The sequence below is a fragment of the Epinephelus fuscoguttatus genome, linkage group LG2 (assembly GCF_011397635.1).
Source record: "Epinephelus fuscoguttatus linkage group LG2, E.fuscoguttatus.final_Chr_v1".
NCBI classification, from domain to species: Eukaryota; Metazoa; Chordata; class Actinopteri; order Perciformes; family Serranidae; genus Epinephelus; species Epinephelus fuscoguttatus.
In genome coordinates this window covers 31,838,808-31,855,115 of record NC_064753.1, presented here as the reverse complement: position 1 = coordinate 31,855,115, position 16,308 = coordinate 31,838,808, and the positions used below count along the sequence as shown (strand labels likewise).

Below are 16,308 nucleotides of genomic sequence, written 5' to 3'. Positions count from 1 at the left end.
TCAGTGACAGATTGCTTACTCATGGGTTGGTGCATGGATACACATATGTGCATGTGTGTATGTACAGAATGGGGACAAATTAATGGAAAAGCCGTTATAAAGACATGGGGAAATATAAAGTTGCTTCCTTAGACAGCTGAAAGTGTCATTAAATGGTTGTCACGAAATGATAGGAGGCACCTGCAAAAAAAGGCATCTGGTACAATCTTTGTCAAGGAGCCATGAAGTTGGTGGCTGTATATATGTGTGCATGCAAATCAAAATGGCTATTTGCTATTGTTTTTAGATGGCATGTTATTGCCTCTTGATATGCTGCAGCATTTTTGACCAGGAACACTGTGGACAAAATTCCCAACTTCTTTACTCCCAAAATAACTAGGAATGGGAATCACCAGAGGCTCCGCGAAACAATATGATCACGATACTTCGGTCATGATGCAATATTATTGTGAATTTTAAATGTGCTGCAACATGCTGAGCATTGCGATAAAATATGCTGCAAATTATTACACCTGCAAATTATTTCCCGAAAGGAAAACTTAATCAACATCTGTTTCATCAAATAAGAAAAAGTTTTCAGTCTGTTCGTCTCACTTCAGTCATTTTTTGCAGCAAAATGTATGTAGTGGACTGAAAAAGCAGCTAATTATATTATTCAAGTCGGCTACCTAAAGTTTAATTTGCATCTATAATATTAATAATAAAAAAATCAATACTTGGCACTGTGTGAAGATACAATATTGTCAAACAAAAATATTGTGATGTTCTATGCTGTATTGATTTTTCAGATGTGCCTGTGCAGCACATATTATGAACTGTGGATGTACAAAAATGACCTTCCTAATTTTTTTTTTTTAGTCCTCTTTTCATATTTCTCAGAAATTTCCTAAACTTTCAAATCAATCATTACACTGATTCCCAGTTAATTTCCATTCCTGACTTTAATTGACATGTTTCACAAAGTCAGAATAGAATAACCCTGGAATATGTTCTTCAGAGCCTGGTGTGTTTCCCTCATGTCTGACCCTCTCCCTCCCTCTCTCTCTCTTTCTCCCTCCCCAGGCTGATGGTTTCAGGCTCCGCTGCTCTCCCTCTGCCCACTCTGCAGCGCTGGGAGGAGATTACAGGACACACACTGCTAGAACGCTACGGCATGACAGAGATCGGCATGGCACTGTCCAACCCTCTTAAGGGCCAACGCATCCCAGGTACACAAGTTTGACCAGCTGGATACACTGATGCACACACACACACACACACACACACACACACACACACATACGTACTTCTTTTACTACCAGTAAAAGTAAGATGTGAGTAAACTACAGTCACTCTCTACCTGTGTTGAGAGTTGCTTATTCTGACTCCTTTACACTGGTTGATAACAATCATGTCATGCGACCTCAGGGATCAAAAACACTAACGGCACTGAGACAGCTGAAGATGCAGGTCTTGGTCTTTCTCCAAGCCAGCTGTGGTGAGGTTATAACCCAGCTCCTGGATCAACGGCAGGAAATGAAGCCAGAACAAAGCGTTCATTTCAAGGCATGTTTGGCGTCTGATAATCAGCAGTTACAGCAACTTAAAAACCTCTTTATGACAAAACAAACCAAGGGCAACATTTTCTCGTGTGCTCTTAACTGGTATGAACATCAATAAAGGTGAATTACAGCACCAAACCAAATGTGAATGTTATGCACTTCTAAAATATCAGTCTGAAATTTGTTATTTTAGGCTGAAAGAGGGAAAAAAATAACATCATTGTTACCTCTTTAGTTTGTTGTTGCTGTGTAGTAATTAAGCCCTATGTGTAGCTGGCATTACTTTTTAAAATTTGCTAGCTTCTGATTATCAATCAACAAACTTGCAATCAGTGATTTCTTTCACTATAATCACATTAAATAGATAAAAAAAATGTGTGTCCAAGAAACGTGGGTAGGAAGTATGGTTTTAGACAGAGTTTGCGGCTTTCATGGAGATTAATTAAAATAAAAATGACTTCACAAAGCAGAGGTGTAGGGATTTTGTTTTCCATTCTTTTCCAAAGTTGAACTTTTTGTGGAGCAGCTGCTAATAGCACATCTCATTATGTGTGGTTTTGGTGATTTGTTGGTGAAATCTGCTGGGTGTCTATCAAAACAGGGCCAGTTTTTATTCAGAGCCTCTGGACGTCTAGTTTATAGACCAATGATAGTCAAATTACGGCCTGATAGGATGCCAGATGGCCTGCCGACCATTTTCTAATTTAAAATGAAAATAAATTGATTTGCACTGGGAATTTTTTTGTATTTTGAATGTTAATAAGGTGCCAGGGTGCATTAAAAAAGCATCAAAATAGAGCTTGTTTATTTATTTTAAAAAAAAAAGTGCAGGGGAGGATCGCCCAGACCCACCGACAGAGGTCAGAGAAAATTATTTATATATTAAATATCAATGTTTGTTTATCAACTGGCCCCTGGCTTTCTGTCATTTTGCTAAAATGGCCCCCAGGCCCACGTCAAAAGCCAACTCAGACTTACGGCATCAAATCATCAAAAGAGGCAACCCAGTCAATATTTGGGGCTCCTCAAAAAAATTTGGGAAAATGAGCCCCCTTGATGCACTATACAGCGCATTGCCACTACCCCAAACCCCCCTAAATGCGGCCCATTTTTAGCAACCGTGGGACAGCTGGATACCGTTAGTTAAGACAGTCAGCTAGCTACCTGTAACTATCATTCAAACAACGGTATAACTGTCAGAGCCTCGATGAGCTTCTTGGCCTGAGGCCCCCTAAAGTCTAGGATCACTGCTTTAAAATTTTAACCAACTGGCCTGCGTCACGCACATGAGAGGAAACGTCACAGATGTTCTTCTCTCCAATCTCAAACATCTGAAGGAAGATTAGGGCCATGTGAAAGAAAAAAAACCAACGTAGATTTCAAGAATAAAGTCATAAGTGGAGTGGTGTGGCTCAGTGTGAACAGTTCCCGGGTGGTACCACGTTACGTGACATTGTAAATGTAATAATATCACCTTAAATCCTGTTGGTAACGCATTATATTACTTAGGTACTGCTAAAATGTATATTACTGTAACCCCCAACACTGTTTGTACACACTTTGTCACTTTTTATACCATGTTACCCGACTTTCCGTTCATAATCTGTGACTTTTTTCTTAAAACTATGAGTTTAATCTCGTAATATTTTGACTTATTCTCGTAGATTTACGACTTTATTCTGGAAATCTAAGATTTTATTTTTTTCTTTAACATGGCCCTAATCCTCTGAACATGTACACACTGCAAGATTTGAAAATAATGGCTCATCACACAACAGAATATTATTCAGATCACTGTGCCAGAGGGAGCACAAATGCACCACTGCACATGATCTCATGGGGAAGCTGATATAAAGAAAATGGAGAGTGATGTGGTAAGACAACTTGATTTTTTTGTCAACAATGCTTTGCAATGAGAAAAGCAAAAGTTAGAGGGCTAAATTTATCTGGATGAGAAAATGTTAAAGATGCGGTTAGCACGGTTGTCTGCTCTTCAGCGAGACCAGGAGTAGAGATTTTAACTGTCAGTTTTATGTGTCAACAGCAGCGTGCTAGCTAATATCAGCTCAAGGTCTAGATGGTTTACCATTGCTTGGCAACACTGTCAACTGCTTTGCACTGACGTATTCTTAACTTTAATCATCCAGATTTTAATCCTAAATATCAAACAAGTTTGCAGTTTGAGGGGTTTAAGACTGGATCTGAAAATCTGTCACATTACCAGATAATCTGGGCCGAACATCGGTATCGACCAAGGACCCAGACTGGATTTCTCCTGAGCTTCTTGGGAGGGGTAAATCGGGATTCATGTCTTGACAGAGTGTTTATGATAGCAGTTTAAAGTGCAGACTTTTGCCTACACTACAACATCATTGCCTGGGTCTACCAATGAGATGCCACTGCAGTAATGACAGCTTGTTTAATTCAGCCACCTTTCCCTGATTATTCTACACATTTGACAAAAGAAGCCAAACTATTAGCGTGACCACACACTTAGTAAGTTTCCTCTTTTCTATCACATCTCTCAAATATCTTTGATATCGCTCCACCTCCCTCCCCACTTTGATTCAGCACTTCACCTTCATGTGTTGTGTTTTGATCGTAGGCAGTTCTCTCAGGTGTGATGTCAGGTAAAACCCCACGATCCCAACGACACCTCCCTCGCACATGCAGAAACAAAGGCAAGGTCTGGAAATGAGGTCAGACTAGTGGTGGTTTCTTTCTTCTCCTGTCTTCTCCTGTCCTCCCCCCTTCCCCTCTCACTCCCCACCTCCTCCTTCCCCCCTGTTCCCCAGCCAACTCTTCCTCTTACAGGTAAAGCTAATTAGCTTGCAAGTGGCTTGGGTAATTCTCTGTCTGCTGTTTTGTTGAGGTATTGTTTTGTTTTGTTTGTCAGGTAATGCTTGGCATAAACTGAGCAGGCTGTGTTTGATTCCTCTCTGGTGATTATTAAGAATGGCTGTGGTTCTATTGATGTTTCCACTGCAGCACAGAGGAAGACATGTGTATGCGTGTGTGCATGTGTGTGTGTTTGTGTAGGTGTGAGTGTATGCAGGCGTGAGCTCGTGCCTGTTTGTGTCAGTGTGTTCTTGTCTTGTCTTTAAGTAGGTTAAAATGGATCAATAGCAACCACAGGAAACACTCTCAGAAGAGTAGTGGAGTGGAGTCACCCTCTCCCTCCACCTCTGTTACACACACACACACACACACACTCACTTTCTTTTCTTTCTGCCCTCTGCCAACTTAGTAGCAGACAACTCAGCTCTTAATACACTTATTGACAGCAGTTGTATTAATAATGTTATACTGTATTTAGGGCATCTAATTGGCCTGATTTTGTTGTGTATCTTACAGTTTTAGAGCATTCCAGATTAACAGCAGCGAGGCTTTCTAGGTCATATTGCCCTTGTTGAGATGTAAATATGTGAGGTTAGTTCATCCTCATACTTTCCATCTTATAATTATCGCACTGTGCTGCCATCTTTTTAACTGACGGAGAGATCTTATCCTCCTCTAGATGTAATCCAGCTCAGAGCTTTATGTCTTTCATTAACTTCTTGGAAGAATGACTGCAGAACAATCCTATCTGGACCTTTGTCCTTCTTTCTCCACTCTACAGAGACCTTTTCCCACCCAGCATGTCGCATTTATACGCTGCCTGTACTCCTCAAAATGGCCCTCAATCTTGTTGAATCATCGCGGCCCGAATGCCACAAAGTCTCTGAGATTTCTACAGCTCCTGACATGAGAGGGAAAAAAATGATGATGGAGGAGGGCGTAGATGGGGGAGAGAGATTCCCTCAGTTGAACCATAAATGGATTTCTGAGACTTTGTCATTGAGGGAGACGAGTCTGTTTTTGTCATTTCGTAGATGGCAGTGTTTTTGCTGGACGGGGTGAAGAACTCGAGCAAGATTGCTCTGTCTACACCTCTTCACTCGATCAAAGGAAAAGTGGACAAGACTTTTTTTTTTTGTTTGTGTTTTGTAATCTCTGATTTACCAGGTTTGTTTTAAAGGGCAATCCAGTTCTTTTAGACCTTCAGCATTAGTTCCATGGTTTCGGACATCTTTCTGATTGCTAATTATATTAACATTAATAATCGCATAGTCTGATGGGACAAAAACTGAAGCTGTCATATGATTAGACATCAGCCAAACAGATTTGGATTGAAAACAAAGAAATACAGCAGAATCACTTCCTAAACTCTGTGTTTATCATAAATTCATCAGTGTAGATAATCTGGCTTAACTGTTCATTCTCCATCAACGCTGCAGTATTGCTGTGTTCCCAGCAATACTGTGGGGGTGGGAAGGTCGAACTTTACGTGAAAGGCCAGCTTGATGCATGTAGCACCTTTCAAAACGCGATTACAAAGTGCTTGACACATACACGTGAAAATAACAAATGAATTAATTATGAATTAAGTATACATGAATCAGAACATAGAACACAGCACAATGACAGGAACACAAAACTATAGCACAGGAAGACAAGACATAACACAGGGATGAAGATCTACAGAAAGATTTGCCCATAAAGCTGGGCTTTTAGTAGCTGCTTAAGACAATCCAAAGATTCAGCAAACCTGATAGATTGGTGGCGATAATTCCACAGGCCTGGAGCTAAAATAGTGAATGCAAGATCAGCTTTTGTTTTGCAGTTTGAGTGGGGGATGGATGAAAGGCAGAACTGAGGATCTGAGTGGTTGAGAAGTAGAACAAGGAACAGGAAGATCAGAAATGTAACTGGAGGCAAGGCCATGCAGTGCTTTGAATATATCAACAAGATCATGTAGTTTATTCAGAGTGTTACAGGAAGCCATTGGAGGGATGCAAGAATGGGTGTAATGTGGGATCAACGGCAAGTTCTAGTTAATAGTTCAGCAACTGCATTTTGAAGCAGCTGTAAATGATTTAGAGCTCCTTGACTGAGGCGCTTGTGTTGGAAATTGCAATAACCTAGACGGGAGAAAATGAAAGTGTGAGTTAATAGTTCAAGATCCATTAAAAACAACACATCTGATTTTTGCTTTATTTCTTAGCTCAAGGAAACAGGACTTGAAGAACTCTGTAACATGGTGGTCAAAGGTGATCTTAAGATTCGATCAGAAAGAGAGCTAGACAGTGAAGTTCAAACCCTGGCTCCTTTCTCACCTCCACGCAGCTGTCCAATCACAGCGTAAAGTGAGTGTGAATGTTAGATTGTCGGTTTTGGAAAGTTACAGAAACGTTGGACACAGCCCCAGTCGGAACGGTGTTTTGGAGAGCAGGTTTCTGCAGCTATTTGACTGTTCGACAAGCAGTTGATGAAACATACTGGCAGTTTAACCCTGCAGAAATGTCCTTGAGCTGTAGCCGATCCTGATCCACTCTATCCTCCAGAGCTACCTCACGCCGTAGGTCTAAATTAACCTTGTTCGCACCGTCCACAGCAGCTCAGGATGCACTGATCATTATAACTTGGCTAGATTCAGCTTGTCTAACCTTCTGACTCAAGCGTGTGTGTTATCCTGCTCGTCCGCTGAGAAGCAGCCCAGTTACTTCTGTGGTCAGGTGGTTTTCCCTGCTGGACTGAGTGCAAGTGATGGTGTGTGATAGACATTGCCAATCAGGGGTGGAGTGGATAAGATCAATATGAAGTGAGAGAATCACTCTTTAATCAGGACCTGACCTGCTCTTTATTGGGAGAGCAGTGGTCTGTGAAATGGCATAATAGCCTTAAGGCAGGCACGCACACACTCACACACACACACAGAAAAGACCACTGAGACCTTCTCAGTGCATCCCCCTGCGCACTCTTTGCTATAATTACTTAACTCAGGAGGTCACACTTGCACACACAGATGGAGGCTGCAGGTGACGTCAGTACATGTGAGGATTTTCAATTTGTAAGTCTTTTCTTTTTACATATTTCGTATTAATAGTTTCACTTAAACATTACTGCAGCTCGCAGTTATGAATGGTTTTGACGCTCAGCTCTTATTGTATTTCATAATTTGGCAGCTCAGTTATAACAATTTTATGCAACTGTGCTGCAATAAAAAGCCTTGTCAAGCACTCAGCGGTAGTTTGGACTAAATGGCTGGATTTTACTGTGGAGCCTGAAACAGCGTAAAACAAAAAGAAGTCAAGAGTGTGTTATTTAACTGGAGGCGCATGGAGTATTACTGACATTGTGTGTGCGGAGGGAAGGGATGTTTTGAATAATGGGTTGACTTAAAGGTCCAGTGTTTATGGGAATCTATTGGCAGAAAAGGAATATAATCATAATTATGCTTTTATTAGTGTATAATTACCTCAAAATAAGAATTGTTGTGGCGACACAGTGGTGCAGTGGTTTGCATTGAGGTGGGGGAGCCCTTCTGTGTGGAGTTTGCATGTTCTCCCCGTGTCAGTGTGGGTTTTCTCCGGGTTTTCCAGCTTCCTCCCACAATCAAAAGACATGCAGGTTAATTGGTGACTCTAAATTGTCCATAGGTGTCAATGTGAGCATGAATGGTTGTCTGTCTCTATGTGTCAGCCCTGTGATAGTCTGGCAGCCTGTCCAGGGTGTACCCTGCCTCTCGCCCAATGTCAGCTGGGATAGGCTCCAGCCCCCCGCGACCCCTTCATATTGACATAGGGAGTAGGTCCTTGTCCACAAAGACTGCAATGTTACACCGCCATTTTTCGAAACAACAAACAAAACACTGGCTCTAGAGAGGGCCTTAAGCATTTTTACATTACCTGAAGGCCAACATAGTTTATACTACATGCTTGGAAAGGGAAAAGCAGAGGGGTTGTGAATTGGTTGCAATCTACTAGATGCTACTAAATCATACACACTGCTCCTTTTAATGCCATGGATACTGCCATTTAATAGAATTTTGAGAATACTTCCTGATAGATCACAGTGTCCTGGAGTGTATTCTCAGCCTGGCATCTGTTTTTAAGAGTTCTCTTATTTGGAGTTTACTTGATGTCAGAGAAAACAGCTGCATCAGGCTTTACCTCAGAAATCCCCATTACTGTCCAAGTAAGCTGACTTGTGGTGACTGAGACGAATGGCTTTCAGTTTAGTGTTTTACAAGCTCAGCAAACCATTTAGTGACCAGTTATGCCCTGCAGACGAAGGTTAATGCCATGGTGAGGGAGCACTCCCTCTGTGGTAGAAATCCTGCACTTAAGGTTGGTGACGATCACTCCACTGGTTATTGCTCATGTACGTGTGTAACTGCTGGAAAAGGGACAAAAATCATCCCGTCTTGCTTTCAATGGTGTTCTCTCCCTTTGTACTAATGTGTTTTTTGTCTGTATTTCTGCTTGATTTGTTGACAGGGGCTGTAGGGTTGCCGCTCCCCAGTGTGGAAGTCCGGATTGTCATGAATAACACAACTAACACCACAATTGTGGAGGGCAGTCACCGTGAGACTCAGGTAAACTTTAAACTAACAAGTCATAAGCTGATTTTATCTGCAGACAGTGGATGAAAAACAGAAGTTTATCAAGAAGAAGTGTAGCCAGGATACAGATAGTGACTGCAGATGGTCCATAAATAAATAAAACATATGGGATATTCTATTTTTTTAGTATTTATTACCCATTTTGATACAGTATTTTGCCTTCATAACTCTGCATGCATGCGAGATTCAGTCTAGCATGCGTTGTCTTTGTTTAGTTGGCCAGTACATCACTCACCATTAAGTGGATAGTCATTTACTGTAAGTGTTATTCTGGCTACTTTAAACTGAACTGCACTCAACTCTTTCAAACTGTTTACCTCATCCATCTCGGCCTCCTCCTTCCTCTCTGTCAATGTATGGCAGGTCCGTCCAGGTCTGGAGAAGAAAGAAGGGGAGCTCCTAGTTCGTGGTCCGTCTGTCTTCAAGGAGTACTGGAACAAACCTCAAGAGACCAGAGAGTCTTTCACCGATGATGGCTGGTTCAAAACAGGTACCAAACCCTCTTCCTGGTCTTCTTCTCTCTACTCTTAACTCACACCACAGCACTGTACATGTTCACACTCATTCCCTCGGAGGGAGTGAATTCTGTCACTAATTGCATCTACGTGAGTTGTACTGTCGGAGGGATTCACGTAAGGAGGAAAGATGTCAAAAGGTTTTTTCGTCTCTGCCGCAGACTGCACTTTCAGGGCTTGATTTTAAACACTTAAAAACCAGGAGTCCAGTCCACGAAGCACACACACACAGAAATTGAATATGTGTGTACTGCATGTGTGTGTGCACATTTTTGGGGACTATGAGGGAGTGATAAATGGACTATGTGTGTTTTTGGTGCTGCAGGGCATTTTTCCTCCTAAGTGGTTGTGACTGCTCTGGGTCTTGAGAAACCAAGTATTGCTCTCTCCCTCTTCCTCTTCCTCTCTCTTCCTCTCCCTTAAGTGAGTGTGTGGCAGCAGACAGGGAAGCTGTCATCAGAGGCTTTCTCCCCCTACAGCCCAGAAATTCTCTTTCTGGCCCCCCTTCCCCAAAAGGAGCTCTGCTTTACTGCAAAGCCACTGGGAGACAGGCGTTATGATGGCTGGGGGGGGGGGGGTAGTGAAGAGAGGCTTGAGGACGTGAGGGAGGGTAGAAGCAATCGGCAGCAGTTTTGATTGTCATGTAGACAACAGGAAATAAGAGCCAGAAGCAAAAGAGTGAGGAAAGAGCTGGAAGTATGTGGTGATTTTGGAGAGGTTAGAGAGAGTCAGCTACAAAGGATGGCATGTAAGGCCCCAGAGAGAGTGGGGACGGATAAGGTGGGGATGGGGAGCTCGCGGTGGCGGTGGTGGTGGTGGTGGTGGTGGTGGTGAGGTTGGAGGGTGAAAAGAAGCAAGGAAGGAGCGAGTGATGGAGGGCGATGCAGAGTGAGGCAGTGGGAGAGCAGGGCAGAGTGTGTTTAATTGGCTTTGCAGGCTGGAAGGACAGAGATCCAGAGCACAGCACGCTGCTGTCACACTCCATTACAGCCACTGGCCACATAATGAGAGCCCGCGCAATCAGCTCCCCACAGACCAGTCCCTCAAGCCACACACACACACACACAAACGCACACTGTGGACTACTCAATAGAAAACTATCACACACATTCCTTGCCCACCCACCTGCCTATGTTCTCCGATGCCAACTTAAACACATGCACACATATAGAGGTGTGGTGTGGGAGGAGTTTTTTTTTTGGGCATCCAGGGTGACAGAAGTAAAAGTTAAGATTATTTTTTGCTTAGACAGTGTTAGGTGCAGTTGAAGCACTTGGTATTGTAGGGTTTAGAGCCATATATCATAGTAAAGTGACAGAAAAAAAACTAGTGATGCATGATATTGGATTTTTTTGCCTATATCCTATATGCCGATATATGCCAATAATCGATACCGATATCAATATATCCACTTTTTCCCCCACCTACTTTTAGTGATCATCAAATCTCATCAAGCAATCAATATCATATTAGGCATGCATACTCGTCATTCAGTCATTCATTGTGCAAAATAAGAGAATCGAAGTTGGGTGATTCTGATAGTTCCTTTTAAAGCCAATATTGCCGGATATCGATGACGTACCAATATTATCAGCATGTTGGCCGATTCCAACAGTTCATTTTAAAGCCAATATAGGCTGATACTGATAACGAGACAATATTATCATGCATCTATAGAAAAAGACATAATTTCCAAACAGAAACCTCTAAAGGTAAAAAATGAAGCCAACACAGAAGTGCAAAAACCTGCAGTTCCTCTAATGGCCTCTTGAGGCTGACTCCTAAAGTGAATCAATCCCAATAGGCCCCCATGTTACAATGCCCGACTTTACAGCAGAATAAACATGTCTACAGCCTGGTACAGAAAACAGTTTTGGTCTGTATAGCTAATTTCAACATTCATGACGACTGAGCCAGGGATGAATTTTTATACAACCCACCTATTTAATTTTTATTAAGGCTTAAAGTTATGCATAATTAAGGGTGTGGACCCTTTGAGTGACAGGCTGTTTGTGAGGTGTCACCACAGCCTTTAGGCATTTTCTGACCAAACACTTCTGGGGACTCCCTGAGAGGAACTGATCACTGTGGGGCTCCCCTGAGAACTTTGCACCACTAATAGGAACACTGAAGTGACAACAGTTGGTACAGCAATGTCACTTTTGCTTTATGGAGTCAAAATCATGCTGAATATATATGTTCAGTATGGTCTGGATGTCACTGTCAGCACATATGTCTGTGATTTCTTCCCTTTTTTTTGTTCTGAACTGTTGTTTGTGTTTTTATGTTGTCGGTTGTTTACAAAGCGCTTGCTGGTGCTGCATTGGCTGGGTTCGACCAATAAATGTACACTTTCATCACTCATGGTTCCTCTTGTGCTGGGAGGTACCTACTCTTAAAACAGCAGCTTATAAAGTTCCTCAAAACAGCTTTTTATGAATCATTCCTAGTTCTCACTGTGCAGACACAACAAAAATGGGGGTTCCCTCGCTCCTGTTAGGATGGCAGTGGCAAAAATGCCAAATTGGAGGCTTTAAAACAGGAGTCCACAAACCAGTGGGTGACGTCAGGGTGGCTTCATCCATTGTTGTAGTACAGTCTTTGATAGTTTCTCAGAAATAAATTTGTAATGATGTTAACTGACAGTTTAGACTGGCTGATGACCGTAACAAAAACCAGTGGTACTGCTGAATTATCCTGTCTGTCTTTGTTGTGGAACCTTGAGAACATCATCATCAAAAAAACTTTAAATATGACTTTACAGTGAGGTTAAAAAAATACCTCTTCAGCTAATCCCACTTCACAACTCCACACACAAAGAGTCACAGTTAGTATATAGAAGGGCACATGCTTGTGTCGACAGTAAGCCACCACATAAGTTACGCTTGTCCACACAAACTGTCGATGTGGATATCTGGTGGGGGGAGAAGTGTTAGATGGAGACTCCTTGCACTTAACCCTCTCCTTAGCTTCCTAGCTTTCCCCTCACACTCTTGCTCTTTTTACCCTCACACCTGCTCCCTGTTTCACACTCCACCTTTCTCTCTAACACTCTGTCTCGTCCTCACACTCCATCTCTGACTTGCTAACTCTTGCTGATCTCTTGTCACCTTCCCACGGAGCTTTCTGTATCGCACTTTTTCTGCATCCTCCAGGATTTGACCTCCAGGTCACTGAGGAAAAATGAATGGTGTTGAGCACTAGGCTGCTTTTCAGGGCTCTGACTAAGAAGTACTTTCTTTGGACTTGTCAAAATCAATGTGTTAACTTTTAAAATGAATTGCAAATATTTGTCTTAACAAACATCTTTTAAAAAATGTTCCAGCAGGAATGTTATCCACAACTGGGGAGAAATTAACAACATCGACAATCGGTTGTTTGCATGTCTCCCAGGTGTTAGCATGTAGCTCCATTTAGCAGTGTAGGCTATAATGTAGTAGCCTGTCTTTAGCAGATGACTGTGTAAAGAAATCTTTCACAAGCCGACATCGGCTTGTAGTCAAAGTAAAGAAAGCGTTAGAAGCAGAGTATTCAGGACAGTTAGGGATTATTCTATGGCCACCTTTAATATGAACATCCCACTTTGTTACATTACATATATATATAAAACAGAAAATAAGGAAAAGCACAATAGTTGCAGAGAGCCATGTTCCTCCCTGTTATCCAAGACTAGATTAAATGAATCACCTCAACTACGTTCATGGCTTAAAAACTGCCGTTTGTTAGATCAGCCAGCAGAAAGACTTTGGGCTGAAATAAAAAAAATAGTTTAAAATCTATCGCTGTTGAAAATGTTTGCCCTGTGCGGCAGACACCGAGTGCAAGATGAAGTCTGAAAAGAAAATAAAGCTTGGAGGGGAGACTGACAGGCCAATAGGAAGAGGAGACAAAGGGAGAGAGGAGAAAAGTGGAGTGTAAGGAGTGGAGAAGGAGTGTGAGAGTTTAGATCAATAAGTTCTCAGCTGGCCAGAGGTGTCCTCTGTAGTGCGAGCGGGTGCTGTGTAGCATGACTGGCAGCTCTATAGGGAAGCTGTCACCTTCTACTGAGTGCTCTCTCTTTCCACTCATCTTCACAAACATCTCGGAGCACATTGATCCCCTCTTGCCTTTCTTTTTAAACCCTCTTTTTGCTGCTTGTTCTACAGTACAGTGTGTTCTGCTGTCCAGAGAATGTAAGTTCAGCTCAAGTTGACAAGTCTGAAGGGGTTTTGTTGTTGGATATGATGAACACATGTAAATACAACAAGTCGGAGTCAACAAAGGTGAGCTAAGAGTGAGAGATAAACTAAAATTGGTGCAGTAGATTTGGGTTTAGCCGGTGCCTACCAACCAAGAGAGCCTCGTACTCCAGCCAGAATGAATGATGAGGTTCTGATGTAAACCATAAATAAATGTATGAATACATAAATTAATAAGGACTTGTGGGAAGAGAGGGAAGCTCAGGCATTAGCGATTTAGCGGAAGCTGTGTTTGGGGGCTAACTATTAACCCTGCCTTTTCTGATGCTTAATTATTTATTTGATTAACTTGAGGAGACTCAGGCAGAGAGGGAGAAAAGTTAACAAGAAGGCTAAAATCTTTGTCGTTTTACTTCAGTTTTACACTCTTAATTGCTTATTCCCACAGAACCTACTTATATGAGCCAACTCAACCTTGTAGACCCAGAGTTAGCAAGAAATGTGGCAAAATATTGTTTTTAAGTTCAGATTTTGTTGCAGTTAAAACGATTTCCGACCGTTTTAAGATGCACCTTATAGTATGGCTTACATTATGATCACACTGTATGTTGCTGCAGAGGTTTCTCAGTCTCTAAAAACTGATTTGACAAAGCACATGTGTTAAAACGGATTCCACTGAGAGTGTGTGTGCATCCTTTTGTGAAAACGTGTTTGTCTGTCTGTATCTGCTAGTGTGCGACTGACAGACATGTAACCCCGGCTGTAAAGGTGAGCTCCAGGTCTGCGGGGTAAATTCTCCACAGACAAACAGAAGTGTGGCTCATATCCTGCAGAGCCATCACTAGTCATTTGTGCATCGCTCTTTTGCTCCCAGCTGTGCTCTCCTCTTCCCTGCCTCTATCCCTCTCTGTGTTCCCAATGTCATATTTCACCCCGAGTCACATTGTGTCCTCCTAACTCCAATGTCAGAGCTCCCTGTGGGATCCACCAACACCCCCGACGCTCCCGCAGCACTTTGTTCAAACCAGCAGTGCCTGTAACATTTACAGCCAAGGTGTCAACACATGGTGGTCCGGGTTTTTATAAACACCAGTTGCAGGTAGATGTAGTTAAACACTACATCATGTGAGCCACTAAACTCCAGGAGTGTTTGGCAAACAGATGAAGCAGCTGCCACTTTGTTCTCTGTGTATTTACCTGCAGGAAACATTAAAATTTTTGTAGGGGAAAAACTTGTATTTACCCTTCCTACTTTGCTTCCTTTTTTTCTGGTCAAAAGCAAAACTAATCTGCGTCTTGAAATCTGGCTTCCTCGGTGTTCAGGCTTTATAATCGATGGCTGTTTTCTGGAGTCGATGTGTCTGGGTTGACTATCAGATTTGTGTGATTCAGTGCAGAGTGGGAGCATGTAAACGGCAGTTAAGTAGTTTGCTTGATGAATATGGCAGATCTGAGACAGACATCAATCCTCAAGTTCAGCTTGTTATCTGCTGGTGGAGAGACAGCCCAGCAAGGAATATAATCAGCAACGCGAATATAAAGCAATTCAAGCTCCTTTAATTGCATTATATTAAACAAATTAGATCACTCATCCAAGTGCAAAGTGCTTTCTTGTACGATATTAATTACTAAAAAAAGAGCTGTGACAAAAGTTAAGGATGATAAATAATGTCAGAGCTGAGATTTCACTGCTTGGCTGTCTGTTATTTATCCTCATTAACTCTTCCATCTAGGCATCGGGGCTTTAATGTGGAACATTAATATTCATATATGCTAAGTGTTTACAGTCACTCCGAGAAGAGGCACGACTCACATCTAGGTCTCTCTCATCTTTGTGCGGATTGTGCCGGCTCTCCTCTCCACAGTGATGAAGGACACTCAGCTTTAACCCGCAGTGTGAGAGTTTAGGTTGTGGTGAAAGACTGTGACTGCACTTGTACCTTCTCGCCGAGGAGAAGCATCTCCTCATCGGGCTCACTGTAAACACTTTAGTGTTGCTAGTGCAGAGACGTGTATAAACACAACATGGCTGTCAAAAAGTGTCTCTGGAAAGGAAAAACACTTTTGGGTTTTGGTTGATGATGGGTCATTTTTGCTACCATTCAACAGATTTTTAAAAAGTTTCCATCGCTATTCCGAGGTGTCTGCAGAGTTGATGTTCAGACGACTACACTGTAACTTTAGTGCTCTTATTAGCTACACTAAAATACAGCTATCGCCCACACAGCTTATGCAATCTCCACATGAGCTGTAACAGGTCAGCTTGAAGCAGTTTTTCTGCCTTTGTGGAGTGAGTGATGATTGTCGATAGTGAAGATAGTTTATACAGTAGCAGGTCAAAGAGCAGCTCGCTATGGAAGTGCAACATATTGGCTGCACAAAATGAGAATCACCTTAGACATAAGAGTAGAACCTGGTTTTAAAAGTTAATAGACGAAGCATAAAGAGTATAAATCACTCATTATACTTGTTTGGTTGATTTTAGGGATAGGGTTGAATTGGACATTGTTGGTACCTTGAGCCTGTAAAACTCTTAGAACATTATGAAAATAATTTAATTTGACTTTACCTCTACAGTGTAGCTACTGTATGGCAACACCTTAACACAGAAGAGTTATTCAGGCTTCTTT

The 16,308-nt window shown here is 42.1% G+C and overlaps 1 protein-coding gene across 3 annotated transcripts in view; it reads left to right on the top strand.

Annotated features, from left to right (window-relative positions):
• Nucleotides 1–16,308, top strand: part of acsf3 (acyl-CoA synthetase family member 3) — a 44,962-nt gene that overhangs the window by 13,477 nt on the left and 15,177 nt on the right. For all 3 annotated transcript variants that reach the window (XM_049601487.1, XM_049601479.1, XM_049601472.1), the window contains 3 exons: nt 1,063–1,208; nt 8,861–8,958; nt 9,349–9,475. In XM_049601487.1, coding sequence (XP_049457444.1) covers nt 1,063–1,208; nt 8,861–8,958; nt 9,349–9,475 — 371 coding nt within the window. The remainder of the gene's footprint in view (nt 1–1,062; nt 1,209–8,860; nt 8,959–9,348; nt 9,476–16,308) is intronic.